A 21134-nucleotide genomic window follows, 5' to 3' on the forward strand; every position below is an offset into this window, starting at 1 on the left:
GCAACACAGGCACCCTTGCAACATGATGCCACGGTGCCTGCGCTTGCGCATGGCAGCCAATTGTGCCCCAGCGCAGGGGAAAGCACATGGATGGCTCGTTTTGTTGTTATTCCGATGCATCCCTGTGCTTTTAAAATGACACCGCTCAACGCAGCAAAATGGCTTGCTTCGCTGTGTCATATTTTTGTAAATGAGGCCCTTGGTTTTGTTAGGTGTGGGGGAACCTGACGCGTGCCTTCGGGAATTAGATGCGCTTTATAAATTTTATTTAATTTCATTTTCATTTTCATGTCGGGTAAATATTAGGAGTCTTCATCTGAAGCTTTAATCCTGTGTTTTTGTGACAAGTAGGGAGCATACAATACCTTCCCCTGCTGGAAAATACTTCCAGATTACTTCTTCTGCTTCCCAAACCGCCCTCCCCCCACACCTTCCACCTCACCCACAACCCCACACACACAGTTACCAACCACTCAAATCAGGAGGTAAGTGTATGTTGTAATCGGCATGGGAGGGGAAATTGCCTGTGTGGTTTTATGACTGTAAAAATCAGTCTCACATGGTCATTTCTCATTCCATGGGGGTTTAATTGTAATTTATTGTTCTGGTGTAAAAGTTCTACACCGTAAAGGGCACACTCACGTGCGATTTTCCTGTTACTCCAGGATCATGCAGTTTTTAATCCGGGCCATAATGTTATGCTGTGTTATTTACCTCTCTGTAGCTCCGGCCCCCAGTGTTATGGCATTGGGTTCTATTTTCTATATGGATGCCATTTTGTGCGTTTATGGAAAGGCCATGAATCAAAATGGAGGTACCATTATATGGTAATGTGTGTTAATTTGCTGGTCTTTGAATTTATGTGGTTAGCAGGTTTGTCTAGTGGTGTGTTTTGAAATGGTTTGCGTGTGTTATTTTGAAAGTAAAATTAGTTTGGCCAGGAAGACCTTTGTGGTGTTGAACGTGTATGGGTGGGTGTGCTGTAGCGCCGAGAAGTCTATCTCCTTATTGTGGGGGTGATCAGTTGTTCATTGATCAGCCACAGTACACTGCTGTTTATTTATGCATCACAGCACAAGGCGATGTCTTATGGTGTGATGCTGTGCGCCTTAGGGTGCTTTATGTTTATGCTGCGCTCAGCTGCACGTTTCTAGGGTGTATTTTAATTTGGGGTGTGATTTTGCAGTTGATTTGCAGCACGTTGCTCACTACAGTTTCTTGCTGTCCTGTTGTGTGCCTGGTGTTTGAGGGGTAATGTGTGCTGTCTGAAGATGGCCATTTGTAGGTGAAACTGGACTGAAGGTCAGTGGTAGTGTTGTGTGGTATAGGGTCCTGCTGGATGTCTGATGACCGCCCCTTGTGGAATGCTGGAGGAATGTTAGATGCATTTGAGAGTGTCTCAAATGTACTGGTTTGGAAGACTGTAGGGTGTGGATGATGTGTGCATACAAAAGCTATTCTCTGTACCAGAGATGATGTCTATGCATGTGTGACGCAAGGCATGCTGGTTGTGACCTCCTAAAGGGTGGGAAGTCATTCCTGTAGGAAGAAAGCTAGGTAGCCATGGCAGATGAGTAGAGGGCTACATGGCTGTGTTAGAATCATCACATCTCGGGTAAAAGAATAAGGTGTGATTTAGAGCTGCCATTACCCTGCTTAATGAATGTTGTTTGCGAGAGATGGATGCTCTAAAGAGACCCTTCCTCTCAGTGAGCTCACAGGAGGTGCAAGCTCTAATAAGCGTGAAAAGATGTGTCACAAACGAGGCTCCATCTGCAAAGCTAGTCTACCCCTAAAGAGGACCGGCGATGGGATTGATGCGGCCAGCCCTCTGTTCAGTACCCCAGTCTTGCGCAACCTTACTTCCTCCTAAAACTCCTGCTGAAGTGGGGAGGAGACGGGCTGTAAGTCTCGGATGCCAGGACGCGCAAGGCCATCTGTGACTGGAACCAAGCTGTACCCGGCTGGGGAGCACATGACTAGGGTGAAACCAGTCCTGAGTTGCTTGTTTCCGGTCCATGGAGGACCTGGCTTGGTAGTTCGGGCTGGACTGTTCCCATGAAACACAGGGTCAAGACTGGTTTGCATATGGCTGGGTCTGTACTGGGGTGGCATGGTGGACAAACGAAGGATGTGTTGGAGTGCTACCCCGAGCGATTGCCAGTGGTTAGACTTCCTGCAAGCAGCCTCCCATCACCTTTTGTGTGCTAGTGCTAGACATAATGGCAGGACTTGCAGCTTTGTCTCCCTAAAAGGCAGGTGTAGAGCTCAGGCACACTTTCAAGGTGGTAGGTTTGCATGGTGTGGAGAGTTTGACCCTGGTTGTCTAGACCACCATCATGATGGACTACAGTCTTCAGGAAAACTAGTGCAATTCTTACTTAAATCTCTCCCATCTCTTTCAGCCAAAGACATCGAATTGCCTGGCGAGCTGGACTGTTTGGTGTGCAATGGTGACCCCAACCTCTGCGCGGGACAGAACTTACCCACTGTGCGGTGCAGTGCAGGCGAGGCCCACTGTGTTGAGATGTCCATCGCTGGCTCGCTCAAAGAAGGTACAGCTTGTTCCTGGAAGTGGGGGAGGGTGCGAGAAGGGGCTGTGACAGGATGTATAGGAGCCAACCCGCCATGTAGAAACAAGAGCCCTTTGTCCACTGCTGACTTATGGAATTGCATATAACATGTTTGTACTTGTAGGTTCACCTTTTCTGTTCTCATTATAAACTTATGAAAAGCCGCCAATGCTCAACTCCAAGATCAAATGAATGCTAACCATCTCCTGCACGAATACCAGTGTAGCTTCAGGTCATGCTGCAGCATGGAGACTATGACCTACACATACACATCATAGATGATGCCCTCCTAACCACAGATGAAGCTAACCCCATCTCTTGATATTCCTTGACCTCTTACCACTTTCAGCACAGTCAACTATCCCACCCTCATACACATCCTGGAGTCTCGAAAGGGATTCTCTGGCAAAGTCCTTCACTCATTCTCCTAGCTTTCCAACCAATACCAGTTTGGTCACATCAGTGTGTCTAGGTCCCTAAAGATCCCTATCACATGTGGAGTCCCCCAGGGTTCCACGCTGTCTTCTATCATCTTCATCCTTTACCTGGAGCAGCTTTGAGCTCTACGCACAGATAACACCATCAAGATTCACCAATATGCTGATGATACACAACTCTGCTTGGAAGTCTCCTATGCTTCAGACATCCAGCACCCCAAACACTGTCTACACAGGTAATCAACGTTTATGATGAAACTTTTTTCCCACATGGAATCACAACTCGGTCGTTACAACTACCGTGTTGTGATTCCGCATACCATTACTCCGCAAGTCGGAACAACGACTTGCAGAGGGGGTGGGGGGAAGTGTTGGATTAAATCCAACACCTTCCCTAGTGTCCGCAAAGACTGGAGTTGGAATAGTAAATTATACTATTCCAACATCCAGCGCCCCCCCTCCGCAAGTTGTTGTTCCGACTTGCTGATTAATGGTATGCGGAATCACAACGCGGTCGTTGTAACGACCGCATTGTGATTCCATGCGGGAAAAAAGACTGCGGGAAAAAGACCTATATTCGTCTACACATCATCACGATCCGGATCTCCATCGCCTGTCTGAAGCTCAACCCAGCTAATTCAGAAATCCTGTTATTTGCAAACAACAAAAAACAAGAAACAGTACAAACTAGGCTCAATAACATGAAGCTTTATGGTTTGGAACCCCAACTTTTACTGAGTGCCAAGTCACTTACATTCACCCAGGATGCCAAACTCATCCTCAAGGAAAAAAAGAACACAAAGACGTCCTGGTACCCGCTCTCTCTACTGAAGAATAAGAACATATTTCTTCCAGAAAGTGACTGCAGAAGTCCTTCTACTCTCGCTTCTGGTTGACGGTAATGCCCTGATCCATTGCCTCGGAGACTTCCCTCGGGCCCCCCCTTAAGGTCAAGCTACATGCTGCAGCACTTCTCATCCAGGGCCTGAAGAAATATCATCACATCACCTCCACCCACTACTACGTTGCAAGAGTGCCTGCGTTGGTGCAAGGCAGCTTTTGTAGCCCCAGCGCAGGGGTAATATAGGAGTGCGCCGCATTCTTGTAAATACAGCGCATTCCTTCGTTTTGAAAATCACGCAGCTCGGGCAGCAAAATTGCTTGCGGCACCATACCGCGCCATTTTCATGTAAATATGCCCCTAAGTCTTGTACTGATCTCATGCCATGTGTTATGCAGATGTATTTCAAGACTTTAGTGGAGCATATTTACAAGCCCCTAGCACCACTGGAGCATCCATTGTTTTTGACGCTCCGGTGGCGCTCTATGCCAATTTGCATGACTTATCACAGCCTTGTAGATACGGCCCTCTGCAATGCAGCTTTCTGTGGCAAAGGGGCGTTCAGTGGGTGTTGCTGTGGGCGTTCCCAGAAACACCCATGGCTATTTGACACTGCTCCAGATGTACAAGGATCTGTAAATCTGAGGCGGCACCAAAAACTAACGCCTTTCAAAAGGAGGCGTTAATGTGGCGCAACAAGGAGAAATACTTTTCTTTGTCCTCGTTTTTTGCTCTTTCTAAGCGTGCTGCATTCTGCACCACACATCGCTGGAGCAAAACACCATTGATTGTTTATGTGCAGGAAGGAGTCCCTTCCTGCACAAACACAATCATTCCTGCAACGCAGGCTCCCTTGTACCATGGTGCAAGGCTGCCTGCTTTGGCACTAGGCAGCTTTTTTAGTGCTGGTGCAGGGGTGAGCACAGGGCTGCACTATATTTGTGTTAATACAGCACATCCCTGCATTTTGAAAATGATGCAGCTCGGAGCAGCAAAATTGCTTGTGGCACCTCGCTGCGCCATTTTCATCTAAATATGCCCCAAGATATGCTATAATGTTACATGAGGTCAGCTAATTTTCAGCTTTGTCTCAGTGGTTTCAGTGTGTTATACGGTCACCTGAGGCCTGGTATATTTCATCTTTATCTAGGGGCTCTGGGTGTATCACGCTGCCACCTGGGGTTAGGTAATCTGCAACCTTATCTCAGGGCTCTGACTGTTACTTTCATCTGAGGCCAACTACTCTGCACCTTATCTCAGTGCTCTAAGTGTGTTATACTGTCACCTGAGGCCAGGTATTCTTTAGCTATGTCTCACTAATCTAAGTGTGTTTTAGTGTCACCTCAAGCCAGGTATTCTTTAGCTATGTCTCACTAATCTAAGTGTGTTTTAGTGTCACCTCAGGCCAGGTATTCTTTAACTATGTCTGTATGTATGTATTTTATTATTTTTTTTTTGAAAACCTTTATTCAACTTATCCGGAACACAGCTATTCAGCCGACAGCCCGGAGGTTCGGCAGCATAGGTGAAGCAACATAGAGATGCATTCGCACTGAGTAAACAGGAGAATCAAATAAAGGGTTCAATTTTAAAGAAATACCAACACAAACCAAACCCTTGCAAGGCGTTAAGCTTCGAATGCACATGAGGGGTGCTCATCAGGGGAAGTCCGTCCCATTCGTCTACCAGAAACAATATTATAATGAGGGGAGGGAGGGGGAAAGCAGAGACCCACAATAGGCAATCAATCATCCACAATACGCATATAGCCGGAAAGAATGTCAAGGGGAGAGCTGCTCCTCTGGGTGATCCAGGTCAGGGGGCAGACATATGTCCCCTCTATAGTGGTTCCATTGCCCCCATACTGCATGCCATTTCCGCGGGCGCCCTCTAGCACAATACACTGTCTTTTCCCTGAGCATGCACCAGTCCATATTTTCCTTCCACGCTGCCAGCGCGGGAGGCACTGCCGAGCCCCACAGGCGCGCAATATCCCGCTTGGCCACCATGTTCCCCAGGGTAACCCACTGAGTCTGTGCGTCATAAAGATCGGTAGGACCCCAGACGTTCAAGAGACAACACCGCGCCTCCGGTTGCATGACAATGCCCGTCACCTCCCCCATCACTGCATGCACTCGCTTCCAAAACTCCACAATCACGCCGCATTCCCAGATAATATGGAGGAAGGTGCCCACCATGCCACAGCCTCGCTTACATAGACCCTCCTCCGAAAACCCATATGGACCAGCCTAGGACCTGTCACGTAGACTCGATGAAGTATTTTGAGCTGCACTAGCCGCAGACGCGACGGAATCGCAACCTCCTTAGGAGAGGAAACTGCATATTGCCAGTCCTCATCATCCAGTTCGAGGCCGTCCCTAGTCCATTGATCCCGCAACCCACGAAGAAGGTCAGCCCGGACATTAATCAGCTTCTTATAGATGAGAGAGATCGTGCTCTCCGGCATATGGCCATCCAGTATGCGGTCCTCCAGTGGAGAGGACGCAGGCACCTTCTCACCCTCTACAAGGACCGATCGCAAGGCGTGACGCACCTGGGCATAGCGGAAAAACTCAGTGTTCCCCAGCTCATACTCCTTCCGCAGCTCCTCAAGGACTTCACCTCGCCCCTAGCCAGCAAGTCTCCCATCCTTGAGATGCCGATCAAATCCCATTTCTCAAACCCTTTCGTATGCCAAAGCTTCCCAAGGATATCCGAGTCAAATAGCGGGGTAGCAAGGGTAAGTCTGCCCTTCCAGCCCAGGGAGTCCGTCGCCAACTTCCACACCCGCACCGCCACCCCAGTGGGCCCAGTAAGGGACGAGTCCAACGACTTCGAGTACAAGGCCCTGTGGTAATTGCCGCCACGCAGTAGCCACCGATCCATAGCGAAGCCGGGGCTCGACGCCGAGCCATAGACGCCATGATTAATCGCGCACAACTGGGTGGCCCAGTAGTATCTGCGAATATCCGGAAGCGCAATACCACCATCGTACCACGGAAGCGTCAACTTAGCGATCGCTATGCGTGGTCGCCCATCCCACAATAGCGAGCGTTGGAGGCTCTCGACCTCTCTAAAATAACTAGTCGGGACCCAGTCAAGAGTATTCTGCAGTGCATAAAGAAAGCGGGGAAGAGACATCATTTTAAACAATGCGGCGCGTCCGAGGAGAGAGAGCGGCAGCCTCCGCCATCCCGCCGCATCCCGCCGCAGACGCGCCAGGGGGGGGAGCAGATTCTTCTCATATCGCAGGATGGGGTCAGTGGAGATGTAAATCCCCAGATATCGGAAGCCCTGCTGGGCGATCTGGATCGAACAGTGTTGGGGGACAGGTGGAACATCGCCACACAGTACATACAGATACGACTTTCCCCAGTTGATAACAAGGCCCGAGTTCCTACCAAAGGAAGTCAAGACGTCGCAAACCACTATGAGAGACTTCTGGGGCAAGGCGAGGTATAATAGGATGTCGTCGGCGTAAAGTGAGATACGATCCTCATAGTCGGGCGACCATCGGAGGCCACGTATACTCGGATGCCATCTTATCCACGCTGCAAGCGGCTCAAGAGCAAGGGCGAACAACAAAGGTGACAGGGGGCACCCCTGCCGGGTGCCTCTCCCCAGCTTGAACGGCCTGGAAGCCCTCCCGTTTACCACAACGCTAGCAAGGGGACCCTCATAAAGCAACCTCACCCAGTCAACAAATCCGGGTCCAAAGCCGAACTTGGCGAGTACCGCCCACAGATATGCCCACTCCACCGTGTCGAACGCCATCGTGGCGTCAAGGGACGCCACTATAGCCGGCTCCCGCAGCGTGTCCACCCTAGCAATCACACCATGGAGGCGCCTAAGATTCAAAGCAGTGTTACGATGAGGAATGAAGCCCGATTGGTCCGGGTGGATCAAGTCCTCAAGCACTCGGACCAAGCGGTTCGCCAGGACCTTAGCGAGGATTTTCGGCTCCGCGTTAAGAAGCAATATCGGCCGATAGGAACTACATTTGTCCCGAGGCTTACCGTCCTTATGTATCGCCACTATGGTTGCCAATCATTGATCAAGCGGCAGATATCCCCCGCGCCTCCACAAACATGGCGCGCAGGTGAGGAGCGATCTTATCCGGACAAAGTTTGTACAATTCGATAGGCAAGCCATTCGGACCGGAGGCCTTACCTGAGTTCAACGCCCGGATGGCACCCGCCACCTCATCAACCGTTATATCACCATCCAGGTCGTCCCTATCTACGTCAGAGAGGCAGGGCAGAGCAATATCACGCAAGAGGTCACACGAGTCCGCAGTCGGCCTGTCTGAAACCGAAGTGTACACTACGCGGAAATAATCCGAGAAACACTGGACGATACCGTCGGGGTCAGTAACAATCGCTCCCTCCTCCGTCGTTAACTCCGGCACCACTCTATTGACCCGCTCTTTTTTGTCCAACCAAGCTAGCAGTTTCCCGGCCTTGTCCCCAACATCATACAGCCAGCCCTGCTGCTCCCTGCCAAGGGTCTTGGCAGCATTCTCCGCCAAATCCCTGTACTCCGACTGCTTCAAACTCAGGTTATGCAGCGTATCCGCTTCCACCCCCTCCTCTAGGGTCTCTTCCAAAGCCGCAATCTCATCCTCAATCTGCACCACCTCGGCGTCCGTTCGTCGCTTGGCGGCCACCACCAGTGAGAGGGCCTCCCCTCTCAAAACGGTCTTAAACGCCTCCCACAGAGACACCGCCGAATCCACCGAACCCTGATTGTCCCGGAAATAGTGATCAACTGACTTCAGCAGTGCCCTGCGCGTCTTGGGGTCACGAAAGTACCAGGGGTTAATGGGAGCAACCCTACCCCCTCCCACCCGGCCAATATCAAAACGGACCCACACCGGAGAGTGGTCAGATATGCCGCGTGCCATATGTCGAGCCTCAGAAACTAGCGAGGCATTCGCAGCCAGGGTGAGCACATAATCAATCCGGAAAAGACTCCCATGCGCCCCGGAGTGAAAGGTATACTGACACTGGGCGGGGTGCAGGAGCCTCCAGCAGTCCACAAAGCCAAAAGTGTCCATGAAATCAGGAAGCCACCTCTTAGCCCTCCCGGTATCCCTGGGCGGGTGCCTATCGATCAGCCCAGAACCAACAGCATTGACATCCACCCCCACCACCAACAGTCCCTCGGGGAGTTCCAACAAGGCTTTGCCCAGATCCGCAAACGTGGACGCCTGCAGGGCCGGAGGAACATACACAGAAACCAGTACCAATTTTCTACCCTCCCACCTCCCCGCCACAGCTACAAAGCGCCCCCTATCGTCAACAATGGTAGGAATCGACCTCCAGTGGCAGTGAGGCCCGCACAAGTATGCCCGCTCCCCTGGAGCCCGATGAAAAGCCCGAGTGAGCAATGAATTTGTAGCCCTTTCTATTGAGTGCATAGCACGTGTTGCCTATAAGATGTGTTTCCTGCAGTAGGGCAACGTCAGGCGAGGCCCGTTTCAGGAATTGTAAGACGATCCCCCGCTTAATCCGATCACCCAAGCCATTAACGTTCCAGCTAATAATATTGAGGCCCCTACCCCCCATCCCCAAACACCAAGAGACCATCACCCCCCCCGCAAAGCCACCCCCAAACCATCCTGACAACAATTACTATGCCTTGCAAGAAAAACCCCCCCAACAACCACCCCAACACCCCATGTCCACCCCCCTCCCTGCACCCCTGCGTCAGCTTACAAAGCCCCCCCAACTTGCAGTGTGCCTGTCGCCCTATCAAAAACAAATCTACAAGAAGAACCCCAAGGGAGGAAAGAACTCCGAACGGCCCTCCGCCACCCCCTCATTACTGCAGTTAGCCACAAGTCAATGTCCGGGGCAGAAATAAATGGACCCAACACACGGGGCATCACTCCTGCTCAGCCCGGTCACTGTTCCTTTCCGTGTTACAGTCCCCGCTGGTCCTCCTCCGTGGCAGAGCGTCCAGCCACTCTCCGGCCGTTTCAGGCGAGTCGAAGAAGAAAGTCCGATCCTCATACACCACACGCAGTCTGGCAGGGAAAAGCATAGCGTATTTTAAATCCATCTCCCTAAGGCGTCTCTTAACCCCCAGGAAAGACTGCCTTTGCTTTTGCACCATCTGGGTGAAGTCAGGATAGAAGTTCACAGAGGCGTTCTGAAAAGGAACCGGACCCGTCACCCTCGATGCTTGCAGGATAGCGTCCCGATCTCGAAAATGAAAAATTCTGGCGACAATCGGCCTTGGGGGTGCTCCCACCTTAGGCCTCCCGCCAGGTACCCTGTGAGCACGTTCTACTGCAAAAAACTTTCCAAGGCCCTTAGGCCCAAGATGGTTCACAACCAAGTCTTCGACGAGGAGGTCCACTGAGCGCTCCTCCGAGGATTCCGGGACTCCAGTAATGCGCACGTTGTTGCGCCTGGCCTGGCCTTCAAATTCTTCCAGCCGACGGGCAGAGAGATCACTAGCAGCCCGCAGCTTCTCGACCTCCGCTTGCAGTCCCAATACATCATCGGCAAGGCCCGTAGTCTTGAGGTCCAGGGACTTGACCCGCTCATTGGTTTTTGCCAAATCCGCACGGATCAAGTTAACATCGACCAAAATAGTATCCACTTTTTGCGCCAAGGCATCAAACTGTCGCCCGATCGATGTTTGCATCCCCTCTATAGCCCCCATAACATCCTGCAACGACAGCTCCGTGGCCGGGTCAGCTTTCTGTACTTCCAACGATTGTCCCGATCCACCTGGGGACCCCTTCTGCTGGGCATAGCGATCCATATTGGTGGACTGGGTATAACCTCCCCGCCTGGTTGTCTTGAGTTTCGGCTTGTCAGCCTCCGCTTTGGCCGACATTGCAGGCTCGAGATAGACAATTCCGGAGAAAAGTCCCTCACCCAGTTAACCGAGACAGGCCGGACCGTCACTCAACGATCAAGGCGGGCACGAGTCCTCCAGGTGTCCGTGGAGCCTCCGGATGCGCTCTCAGGCCGGAGCCAGCACAAGGCTAGAAAGTGAAAGTGAAAGTGCGACGGTCACCATCTGCCCGTTCACACCCCGCTGGCCCGCTGTTGTTCAATTAGAGGCCAGGCATCTTGCCAACGCGAGCCCCTGGCATCCCTCGGATGTAGGCCTCAATCCGCCATCGTCCACAACTCCGGTCCCCGACGGGCGATTTTGGCCCGGACAGCGTCAATCGTCCCCACGGTGACTCATCTGCAAGATACCGTGCATAGATGACAGGATGATCGACGGAGGGCACGAGGGTCTCGGGAGCTCAAAGCTCACGCAGCCATCTTGGTCACGCGCTAGGCTCCTCCCCCTGTATGTATGTATTTAATGCTTATTAAGCGCAACTGTCACCCGAAAGGGTATCCTGGCGCTGAGACCGTATCTAACCATCAGGTGAGGTGTATTACATTGCTCTTGGGAACAGGTAGGTCTTAAGATCCCTTTTGAAAAAGGGCAGATCTTGGCTACTCCTCAATGCCAGAGGTAAAGTATTCCATAATGTGGCGGCTGTGAAACTAAAAGCGCGGCCGCCCATCCTCACTCTATTCATCCTGGGAATCCTCACCAGGAACGCCGAGGAGGATCTCAGAGGTCTGGCAGCTTGATACCAAGAAAAAAGATTTTGGAGTGGTATTGGTCCTAGTCCATGCAGAGCTCTGAATACAAGGCATGAAGCCTTGAAGGCAATCCTCTGCTGGACCGGTTGTCAGTGCAGATCGGCTAGTGCTGCAGATGAAGAAGCAGAACGTGGCCGAGATAGAGCCAATTTAGCAGTCATGTTTTGGATCCTCTGCAACTTTAGGATCAGGATCTTAGGAGCTCCCAGAAGTAGTGCGTTGCAGTAGTCTAGCCTACTGAGGATAGAACTTCGCACTACCTCTGCTCTGGCTCCTCGGGGGAGTATTGGTAGGATCTTACATAGGGCACGAAGCAGGCCCATACAGGTCGCTGCAGTCCTATTTACAGAGGCATCCAGCTGTAAATTGGGTTCAAACCAAACTCCTAAATTACGAGCCGATTCTGCGTCTTCCACCGAGCCCGGAATAGAGGTTGGCCAAAAGTCATCCGGTAGCACGCGAGGGAGACGGTCTAGGGAGCAATGGAGTACTTCCGTTTTCGACCCATTAAATTGGAGTGAGTTAGCTCGCAGCCATTCTGCTGTAGCCGACATACAGCGGTGAAAGGTGTCCCTCGAAACTATCTCAGTGCCCTCAAATGAAAAAATCAATTGAGTGTCATCGGCATAATTGATGACTGATATGCCAAATGACTTGATCAGGTCTACCAGGGGTCGGAGATATAAGTTAAAAAGGATCGGGCTGACCGCCGACTCTTGGGGAACACCATGGTTCACCTGTCGTGTGGCTGATCGAAATGGTGGTAACGCCACAGCTTGCTGTCTGTTGCAGAGATAAGATGTTAGCCAACTTAGAGCCAGACCGTTTACTCCCACGCTTTGAAGACGGCCCAGAAGAACCTCATGGTCCACCGTGTCGAACGCGGCCGACATGTCAAGCAGCACTAAGAATGCTGACTTACCCCTGTCGACACGCGTTCGTAGATCGTCCAACACGGTAACCAGTGCGGTCTCAGTGCCGTGGGCCGGTCCGAAGCCAAATTGGGCTGCATCCAGACAGGAATTTGTTTCCAGGAAGTTGGACAAGGCTCTCGTGACCCACCTCTCGAGAATTTTTATCGCAAATGGTAAAAGCGAGATGGGTCTATAGTTGGCCGAGCATAGAGGGTCTAGAGAAGCCTTTTTTAGCAGTGGAGCTACTATTGCCAACTTCCAACTGTCTGGGACTAGCGCTGTAGTCAAAGACTGGCAGCAGATGGAATAGAGTGGAGGAAACAACTCCTCTTGGAATGCCTTCCAGATCTTATGAGGCATTGGATCAAGTGGTGAACCTGAGGATACGCCATTGGCCAAGACACAGAATTCCTCTAGCGAGGGAATAGGAAAACAAGACATCTCAGAGGAGTCTACCTTGTTGTTATCCCATGCGGGTACCGAATGGCAGGGGGATTCCAATGGGAGGGATAAAGACGGCACAGACTGTCCGGGTACTGAAAGTCCATTCAGAATGGTCCTAATTTTCTCCTCGAACGCGAGGGCCAAAGAATCACAAAGTTCCTGGGAAGCCGGAATGGCTGGTACTGTACAAGACGGGTTAGATAGGTTGTTAACCAGCTTGAATAGAGTCTGCGATTTATTAGAGGCCTTCGCCAAGGTATCTTCTAAGAACTTTGCTTTAGCGCTTCTTAGCTGGGTCTTATATACCTGCAGGGCCGCTTTATATGCTGCCCTATCCAGCTCCTTATACCCTCTTCTCCAAGTACGCTCCGCCTGTTTGCAACGGAGCTTGTGCTGTCCAAGATCATCAGTGTCTCACTAATCTAAGTGTGTTTCAGTGTCACCTGAGGCCAGGTATTCTTTATCTTTGTCTTAGGGTTTGGTGAATTATACTGCCACCTGGGGTTAGGTACTCTACAACCTTATCTCAGGGCTCTGGCTGTTTCAGTCACCTGAGGCCCACTATGACGCTCTTTTATCTCAGATCTCTAAGTGCTGTAATGATCCTGAGCCGTGTGCTCTGCAGACTCAGGAGTCTAGATGTGTAATACTGTTACATAGGGCCAGCGTTTCCCAGCTTTAGCTCAGAGCTGTGGATGTTCTGAGGACATCTCTATTGCAGCTTTAGCTCAGTGCTCAAAGTATTTTACTTTTGCCTGAGGCCGCACATTTTGCAGCTTTGTCTCAGGACTTTGACTGTGTTTTTTACTGTGCCCTGAGGCCAATTATTTTGCATCTTTATCTCAGGCCTTTGAGTGTGTTTTACTGTCAGCTGAGGCCATGCATGTTTCAGCTTTGCCTCAGGGCTTTAAGTGTGGTTTACTGTCACCTGAGGCCAGGTATGTTTTAGAGTTACCTCAGTACTCTTATTGAGTTCTACAGTACTGTCACCTGGGGCCAGGTGTTCTGCGGCCTTCTCTCTGGATCTTGGATGCCTTAAATCTTGCAAGGATGCCAGCTACGTATTCTTCCAAGCGGTCGCTCCACTGTTCGGTATATAATACTGTCCAGTGTAGACAGATGGCTACTTTTACCATCTTATGAATGTCACCTTGAAATTCACATGGTGGCGCCATTAAATCAGATATGTTTTAATCTGGCTTGTTAGAAGGAAGGAATCTTAGCGTCCACTATCACCAAAAGAGAGTATGGAACTCCGTGTCGCCCCAGCCCCCTCTCCTTCCTTCCGCCTCCCACTCCCCTTCTTAACTGCCCTATTTCCCTTCCTTCCTCTCTCTTCTAAATCTCTTCTTCCTCCTCACCTTCTTCTCCTCTTTCTTTCCCCTCTTCTCGTCCACTTCGTCTTCCTCCAAGTCCTTACGCTCTCTTTCTCATCCTGCTCTCTCTTTCCGCTCCCTCTCCCCAGCCCTCTCTTCCTACATTTTGTAATGTAAAACACCCTGGTGCAAGCCCCAAGTGTGCAGCACAGTTGTTGAACTGAAATAAGATTCCTAAACCAATCCTGCTATTCTGTGGGACACACTGCATCTCAGTGCCACCGCTGAGTTTCCAGGCACTAGGACCAGATGTACGAACACATTTTCCTGTAGACACAGAATGGGTAAAACTGTCTGATGCCTCTGGCCCTAGGGTAAGTAATTGGAGGTCTTTGAGGTTGCCACCGCTGTGTTTACTTTTCGGACAGTCGATGGCGACAACAAACAGCAAGAGTCATGGCGCAAATCCATTAGAACAGCCTTTGTGTTCAGGATTGCTCAGTGGGTTTGGCTCCTTCTACAAAGAGTCCACGTGTGTCCTGTAGATTAAGAAGGCAAAGTTGTGGTGCTCGGGGCCTTTTCTCTGGGTTTCCAGGAAGTTCTTTTTCAAGCCCAGCTCCGGGGAGAGGTCCAGGGAGAACCAAAAGCTCACTTGACTCTGATATTGCAGCTAGAGCAACATTGTCTGCAGTGTCCAGCTCTGTACAGTGATGCAGTGCTGCTTCTTGGGCGCTGTACAGATCATCATGGTCTGCAGTGTACAGCTCTGTACAGTGGTGCAGTGCTGCTTCGTGGGCGCTGTACAGATCATCATGGTCTGCAGTGTCCAGCTCTCTACAGTGATGCAGTGCTGCTTTGTGGGTGCTGTACAGATCATCATGGTCTGCAGTGTCCAGCTCTGTACAGTGGTGCAGTGCTGCTTCGGGGGCGCTGTACAGATCATCATGGTCTGCAGTGTATAGCTCTGTACAGTGATGCAGTGCTGCTTCGTGGGCGCTGTACAGATCATCATGGTCTGCAGTGTCCAGCTCTGTACAGTGGTGCTGTGCTGCTTCGTGGACGCTCTACAGATAAGCATGGTCTGCAGTGTCCGGCTCTGTACAGTGATGCAGTGCTGCTTCGTGGGCACTGTACAGATCATCATGGTCTGCTGGGTCCAGTTCTGTACAGTGATGCAGTGCTGCCTCGTTTACGCTCTACAGATCAGCATGGTCTGCAGTGTCCAGCGCTGTACAGTGATGCAGTGCTGCTTCGTGGGCGCTGTACAGATCATCATGGTCTGCAGTGTCCAGCTCTGTACACTGATGCAGTGCTGCCTCGTCGACGCTCCACAGGTCAGCATGGTCTGCAGTGTCCAGCGCTGTACAGTGATGCAGTGCTGCCTTGTTCACGCTCTACAGATCAGCATGGTCTGCAGTGTCCAGCGCTGTACATTGAGCAGTGCTGCTTCGTGGGCGCTCTACAGATAAGCATGGTCTGCAGTGTCCAGCTCTGTACAGTGATGCAGTGCTTTCTTGTCAACACTCTACAGATAAGCATGGTCTGCAGTGTCCAGCTCTGTACACTGATGCAGTGCTTCCTTGTCGACACTCTACAGGTCAGCATGGTCTGCAGTGTCCGGCTCTGTACAGTGATGCAGTGCTGCTTTGTGGACGCCCTACAGATCAGCATGGTCTGCATTGTCCAGCTCTGTACAGCGATGCAGTGCTTCCTTGTCGACTATCTACAGGTCAACATGGTCTCTAGTTTCCAGCTCTGTACAGTGAGCTGTGCTGCCTCGTGGATGCTCTACAGATCAGCATGGTCTGCAATGTCCAGCTCTGTACAGTGATGCAGTGCTTCCTTGTCGACACTCTACAGGTCAGCATGGTCTGCAGTGTCCAGCTCGGTATAGTGATGCAGTGCTACTTCGTGGACGCTCTACAAATCAGCATGGTCTGCAGTGTTCAGCTCTGTACAGTGGTGCAGTGCTGCCTCGTTTACGCTCTACAGATCAGTATGGTCAGCAGTGTCCAGAGCTGTACAGTGAGCAGTGCTGCTTTGTGGACGCTCTACAGATAAGCATGGTCTGCAGTGTCCAGCTCTGTACACTGATGCAGTGCTTCCTTGTCGACACTCTACAGGTCAGCATGGTCTGCAGTGTCCTGCTCTGTACAGTGATGCAGTGCTGCCTTGTGGACGCCCTACAGATCAGCATGGTCTGCAGTGTCCAGCTCTGTACAGTGATGCAGTGCTTCCTTGTCGACAATCTACAGGTCAGCATGGTCTCTAGTTTCCAGCTCTGTACAGTGAGCAGTGCTGCCTCGTGGATGCTCTACAGATCAGCATGGTCTGCAATGTCCAGCTCTGTACAGTGATGCAGTGCTGCTTTGTGGACGCTCTACAGATCATCATGGTCTGCAGTGTACAGCTCTGTACAGTGATGCAGTGCTGCTTCGTGGGCGCTGTACAGATCATCATGGTCTGCAGTGTCCAGCTCTGTACAGTGATGCAGTGCTGCTTCATGGGCGCTGTACAGATCATCGTGGTCTGCAGTGTCCAGCTCTGTACAGTGGTGCAGTGCTGCTTCGTGGGCGCTGTACAGATCATCATGATCTGCAGTGTACAGCTCTGTACAGTGATGCAGTGCTGCTTCGTGGGAGCTGTACAGATCATCATGGTCTGCAGTGTCCAGCTCTGTACAGTGGTGCTGTGCTGCTTCGTGGACGCTCTACAGATAAGCATGGTCTGCAGTGTCCGGCTCTGTACAGTGATGCAGTGCTGCTTTGTGGGCACTGTACAGATCATCATGGTCTGCTGTGTCCAGCTCTGTACAGTGATGCAGTGCTGCCTCGTTTACGCTCTACAGATCAGCATGGTCTGCAGTGTCCAGCGCTGTACAGTGATGCAGTGCTGCTTCGTGGGCGCTGTACAGATCATCATGGTGTGCAGTGTCCAGCTCTGTACAGTGGTTCCGTGCTGCTTCGTGGGCGCTGTACAGATCATCATGGTCTGCAGTGTACAGCTCTGTACACTGATGCAGTGCTGCTTCGTGAGCGCTGTACAGATCATCATGGTCTGCAGTGTCCAGCTCTGTACAGTGGTGCTGTGCTGCTTCGTGGACGCTCTACAGATAAGCATGGTCTGCAGTGTCCGGCTCTGTACAGTGATGCAGTGCTGGTTCGTGGGTGCTGTACAGATCATCATGGTCTGCAGTGTCCAGCTCTGAACACTGATGCAGTGCTGCCTCGTCGACGCTCCACAGGTCAGCATGGTCTGCAGTGTCCGGCTCGGTACATTGAGCAGTGCTGCTTCGTGGGCGCTGTACAGATCATCATGGTCTGAGGTGTCCAGCGCTGTACAGTGATGCAGTGCTGCCTCGTTCATGCTCTACAGATCAGCATGGTCTGCAGTGTCCAGCGCTGTGCATTGAGCAGTGCTGCTTCGTGGGCGCTCTACAGATAAGTATGGTCTGCAGTGTCAAGCTCTGTACAGTGATGCAGTGCTTTCTTGTCAACACTCTACAGATCAGCATGGTCTGCAGTGTCCAGCTCTGTACACTGATGCAGTGCTTCCTTGTCGACACTCTACAGGTCAACATGGTCTGCAGTGTCCGGCTCTGTACAGTGATGCAGTGCTGCTTCGTGGACGCTCTACAGATCAGCATGGTCTGTAGTATCCAGCTCTGTACTGTGATGCAGTGATGCTTTGTGGACGCTCTACAGATCAGCATGGTCTCCTGTGTCCAGTTCTGTACAGTGATGCAGTGCTTTCTTGTCGACAATCTACAGGTCAGCATGGTCTCTAGCTTCCAGCTCTTTACAGTGAGCAGTGCTGCCTCTTGGATGCTCTACAGATCAGCATGGTCTGCAATGTCCAGCTCTGTACAGTAATGCTGTGCTTCCTTGTCGACACTCTACAGGTCGGCATGGTCTGCAGTGTCCAGCTCTGTATAGTGATGCAGTGCTGCTTCGTGGATGCTCTACAGATCAGCATGGTCTGCAGTGTTCATCTCTGTACAGTGGTGTAGTGCTGCCTCGTTTACGCTCTACAGATCCGCATGGTCTGCAGTGTCCTGCGCTGTACAGTGAGCAGGGCTGCTTTGTGGACGCCCTACAGACCAGCATGGTCTGCAGTGTCCAGCTCTGTACAGTGATGCAGTGCTTCCTGTCGACAATCTACAGGTCAGCATGGTCTCTTAGTTTCCAGCTCTGTACAGTGAGCAGTGCTGCCTCGTGGACGCTCTACAGATAATCATGGTCTGCCGTGTCCAGCTCTGTACAGTGATGCTTCATGGACGCTCTACAGATCAGCATGGTCTGCAGTGTCCAGCTCTGTACAGTGATGCAGTGCTGCTTCGTGGACGCTCTACAGATCAGCATGGTCTGTAATGTCCAGCTCTACAGTGATGCTGTGCTTCCTTGTCGACACTCTACAGGTCAGCATGGTCTGCAGTGTCCAGCTCTGTACAGTGATGCAGTGCTGCTTCGTGGACGCTCTACAGATCAGCATGGTTTGCAGTGTCCAGCTCTGTACAGGGATGCAGTGCTGCTTCGTGGGCGCTTTACAGATCAGCATGGTCTGCAGTGTCCAGCTCTGTACAGTGGTGCTGTGCTGCTTCGTGGACGCTCTACCGATCAGCATGGTCTGCAGTGTCCAGCACTGTACAGTGATGCAGTGCTGCTTCGTGGGCGGTTTACAGATCCGCATGGTCCGCCGTGTTCAGCTCTGTACAGTGAGGCATTGCTGCCTCGTGGACACTCTACAGATCAGCTTTGTCTACAGTGTCCACCTCTGTACGGTGATCCAGTGTTGTCTCATCAACGCTCTGCAGGCGAGCATGGTCTGAAGTGTTTAGCTTTGTACAGTGATACAGTGTTTCTTTGTGGATGCTCTACCGGTCAGCATAGTGATGCAGTGCTGCCTCGTTTACTCTATAGATCAGCATGGTCTGCAGTGTTCAGCTCTGTACAGTGATGCAGTGCTGCCTCATCAACAGTGTACAGATCAGCATGGTCTGTAGTGTTCAGCTCTGTACAGTGGTGCAGTGCTGCCTCATCAACAGTGTACAGATCAGCATGGTCTGCAGTGTACAGCTCTGTACAGTGATGCAGTGCTGCTTCGTGGGCGCTGTACAGATCATCATGGTGTGCAGTGTCCAGCTCTGTACAGTGGTGCAGTGCTGCCTGATCGACGCTCTGCAGGTGAGCATGGTCTGCAGTGTTCAGCTCTGTACAGTGGTGCAGTGCTGCCTCGTTGATGCTGTACAGGTCAGCATGGTCTGCAGTGTTGAGCTCTGTACAGTGGTGCAGTGCTGCCTGATCGACGCTCTGCAGGCGAGCATGGTCTGCAGTGTTCAGCTCTGTACAGTGGTGCAGTGCTGCCTCGTTGATGCTGTACAGATCAGCATTGCCTGCAGTGTTGAGCTCTGTACAGTGGTGCAGTGCTGCCTCGTTGATGCTGTTCAGGTCAGCATGGTCTGCAGTGTTCAGCTCTGTACAATGATGCAGTGCTGCCTCATCAACAGTGTACAGATCAGCATGGTCTGCAGTGTTGAGCTCTGTACAGTGGTGCAGTGCTGCCTGATCGACGCTCTGCAGGCGAGCATGGTCTGCAGTGTTCAGCTCTGTACAGTGATGCAGTGCTGCCTCATCAACACGAAGGGACTCACCACCGTGTCTGCAAACACAACCTTTCATCTTGGCTCTAGGAACGGTTGGTTTCTATTGGGCGTAACAGCTCCACACAGCCTCCAGAAGGTCCTCAAGCAGCTGGGCTCTTGGTCTCCCTGCTAGACAGAGACTGTCCTGTAGAGGGTGCCTACTGGGCCCAGTACCCTTTTCCACAGCAGACAGAGCCCTCGTCCTCCCACGGTTGCCAACCAGCGCTTAGACTGAAAAACTGACCAAGAATAAGTGTCAATCAGGTGAAAAATAGACAGCAGACCCTACAGCAATCCTCTTGGCCGCACTGGCACGACTGTTCTCCAATCGCCAACAAATCTTGGTAAACTGAGCAGGGCAGGTACCCAGTATTGATCCCACGGGGTGACCAATCCGATCTAGAACCACCCTTGAATGTTGGAGGACCTTCAGTCAGATTGCGCGGGAAACAGCCTTTACAAAGGGAGCATTACAACGCATGCCATTACAATGCATGTTGTTACAACGCGAAAGGCTTGTGCAGGGGGTAGAAGGTGTTGGAGTTAACTCCAACACCTTCCCTACTGTTGCACGCACTGGAGTTGGAATAGTAAATTATACTGTTCCAACTTCCAGCGCACCCCTGACAGAAAGTCGGGGTAAAGGTATGCGCTGTAATGGCATGCGTTGTAATGGCATGCGTTGTAACATCATACAACCAGATTGCGCACGGCCATAATATGATCAGCTCTTACCAGGGTCATGGGCACTTCGAGGCTTCCCCTGGGTTGGTTTGAGCCAACCTAGGAGCTATTCTGTATTGGGCGCACGCAGCCAACCCAAAGCTTCTGAGGCACAAGGGCAGGAAAAGGGGCGGAGCTAGGATCCCTCTACCAGGGGAAGTTGAAGGTAAACACAGAGGGAGGGATGTGGCATCCTTCCCCTCCCAGGGGTTTAACGCAAGCCCCTGCAGCGCAGGATGGGAGCGCACCACCACTTCAAGGGGCCCCCATTCAGCCATTGGCCAATACTGATCTGTGAGATATGAGAGACTCAGGAGCCCTCATCAAAATCTGCTGGGGCGGGGGTTTGGGCACCATTTTGGTTACGCCACTGTCTCCTCCCGCAGAATGCTGATGGGCTCTCCAGTGATACTCCGTGGGAGGGGACAGGAAGGGAACAGTGCAGGTGTCTAGGCTAACAAAAACCTGGCCAAGCTTACCCAAGGCCGCCATCTTGTGCTCCCACACTATCGTCCCTCTGCACCCGGCCAAACACTCACTCTGGCTTCACAGTCACTCAGCGCCATAAACACAGTTCACCTATAACTTGCACACACATGGAGTGAAAAGAAAACCCTTTTTAA

General features: G+C 51.6%; 1 protein-coding gene across 1 annotated transcript in view; it reads left to right on the forward strand.

Annotated features, from left to right (window-relative positions):
• Positions 1-21134, forward strand: part of LOC146808828 (urokinase plasminogen activator surface receptor-like) — a 68235-nt gene that overhangs the window by 19682 nt on the left and 27419 nt on the right. Inside the window, exon 2 of the mRNA XM_085615651.1 lies at positions 2406-2555. Within this exon, the coding sequence (XP_085471777.1) occupies positions 2406-2555 (150 nt within the window). The remainder of the gene's footprint in view (positions 1-2405; positions 2556-21134) is intronic.

This window comes from Triturus cristatus, chromosome 7 (genome assembly GCF_964204655.1).
Source record: "Triturus cristatus chromosome 7, aTriCri1.1, whole genome shotgun sequence".
NCBI classification, from domain to species: Eukaryota; Metazoa; Chordata; class Amphibia; order Caudata; family Salamandridae; genus Triturus; species Triturus cristatus.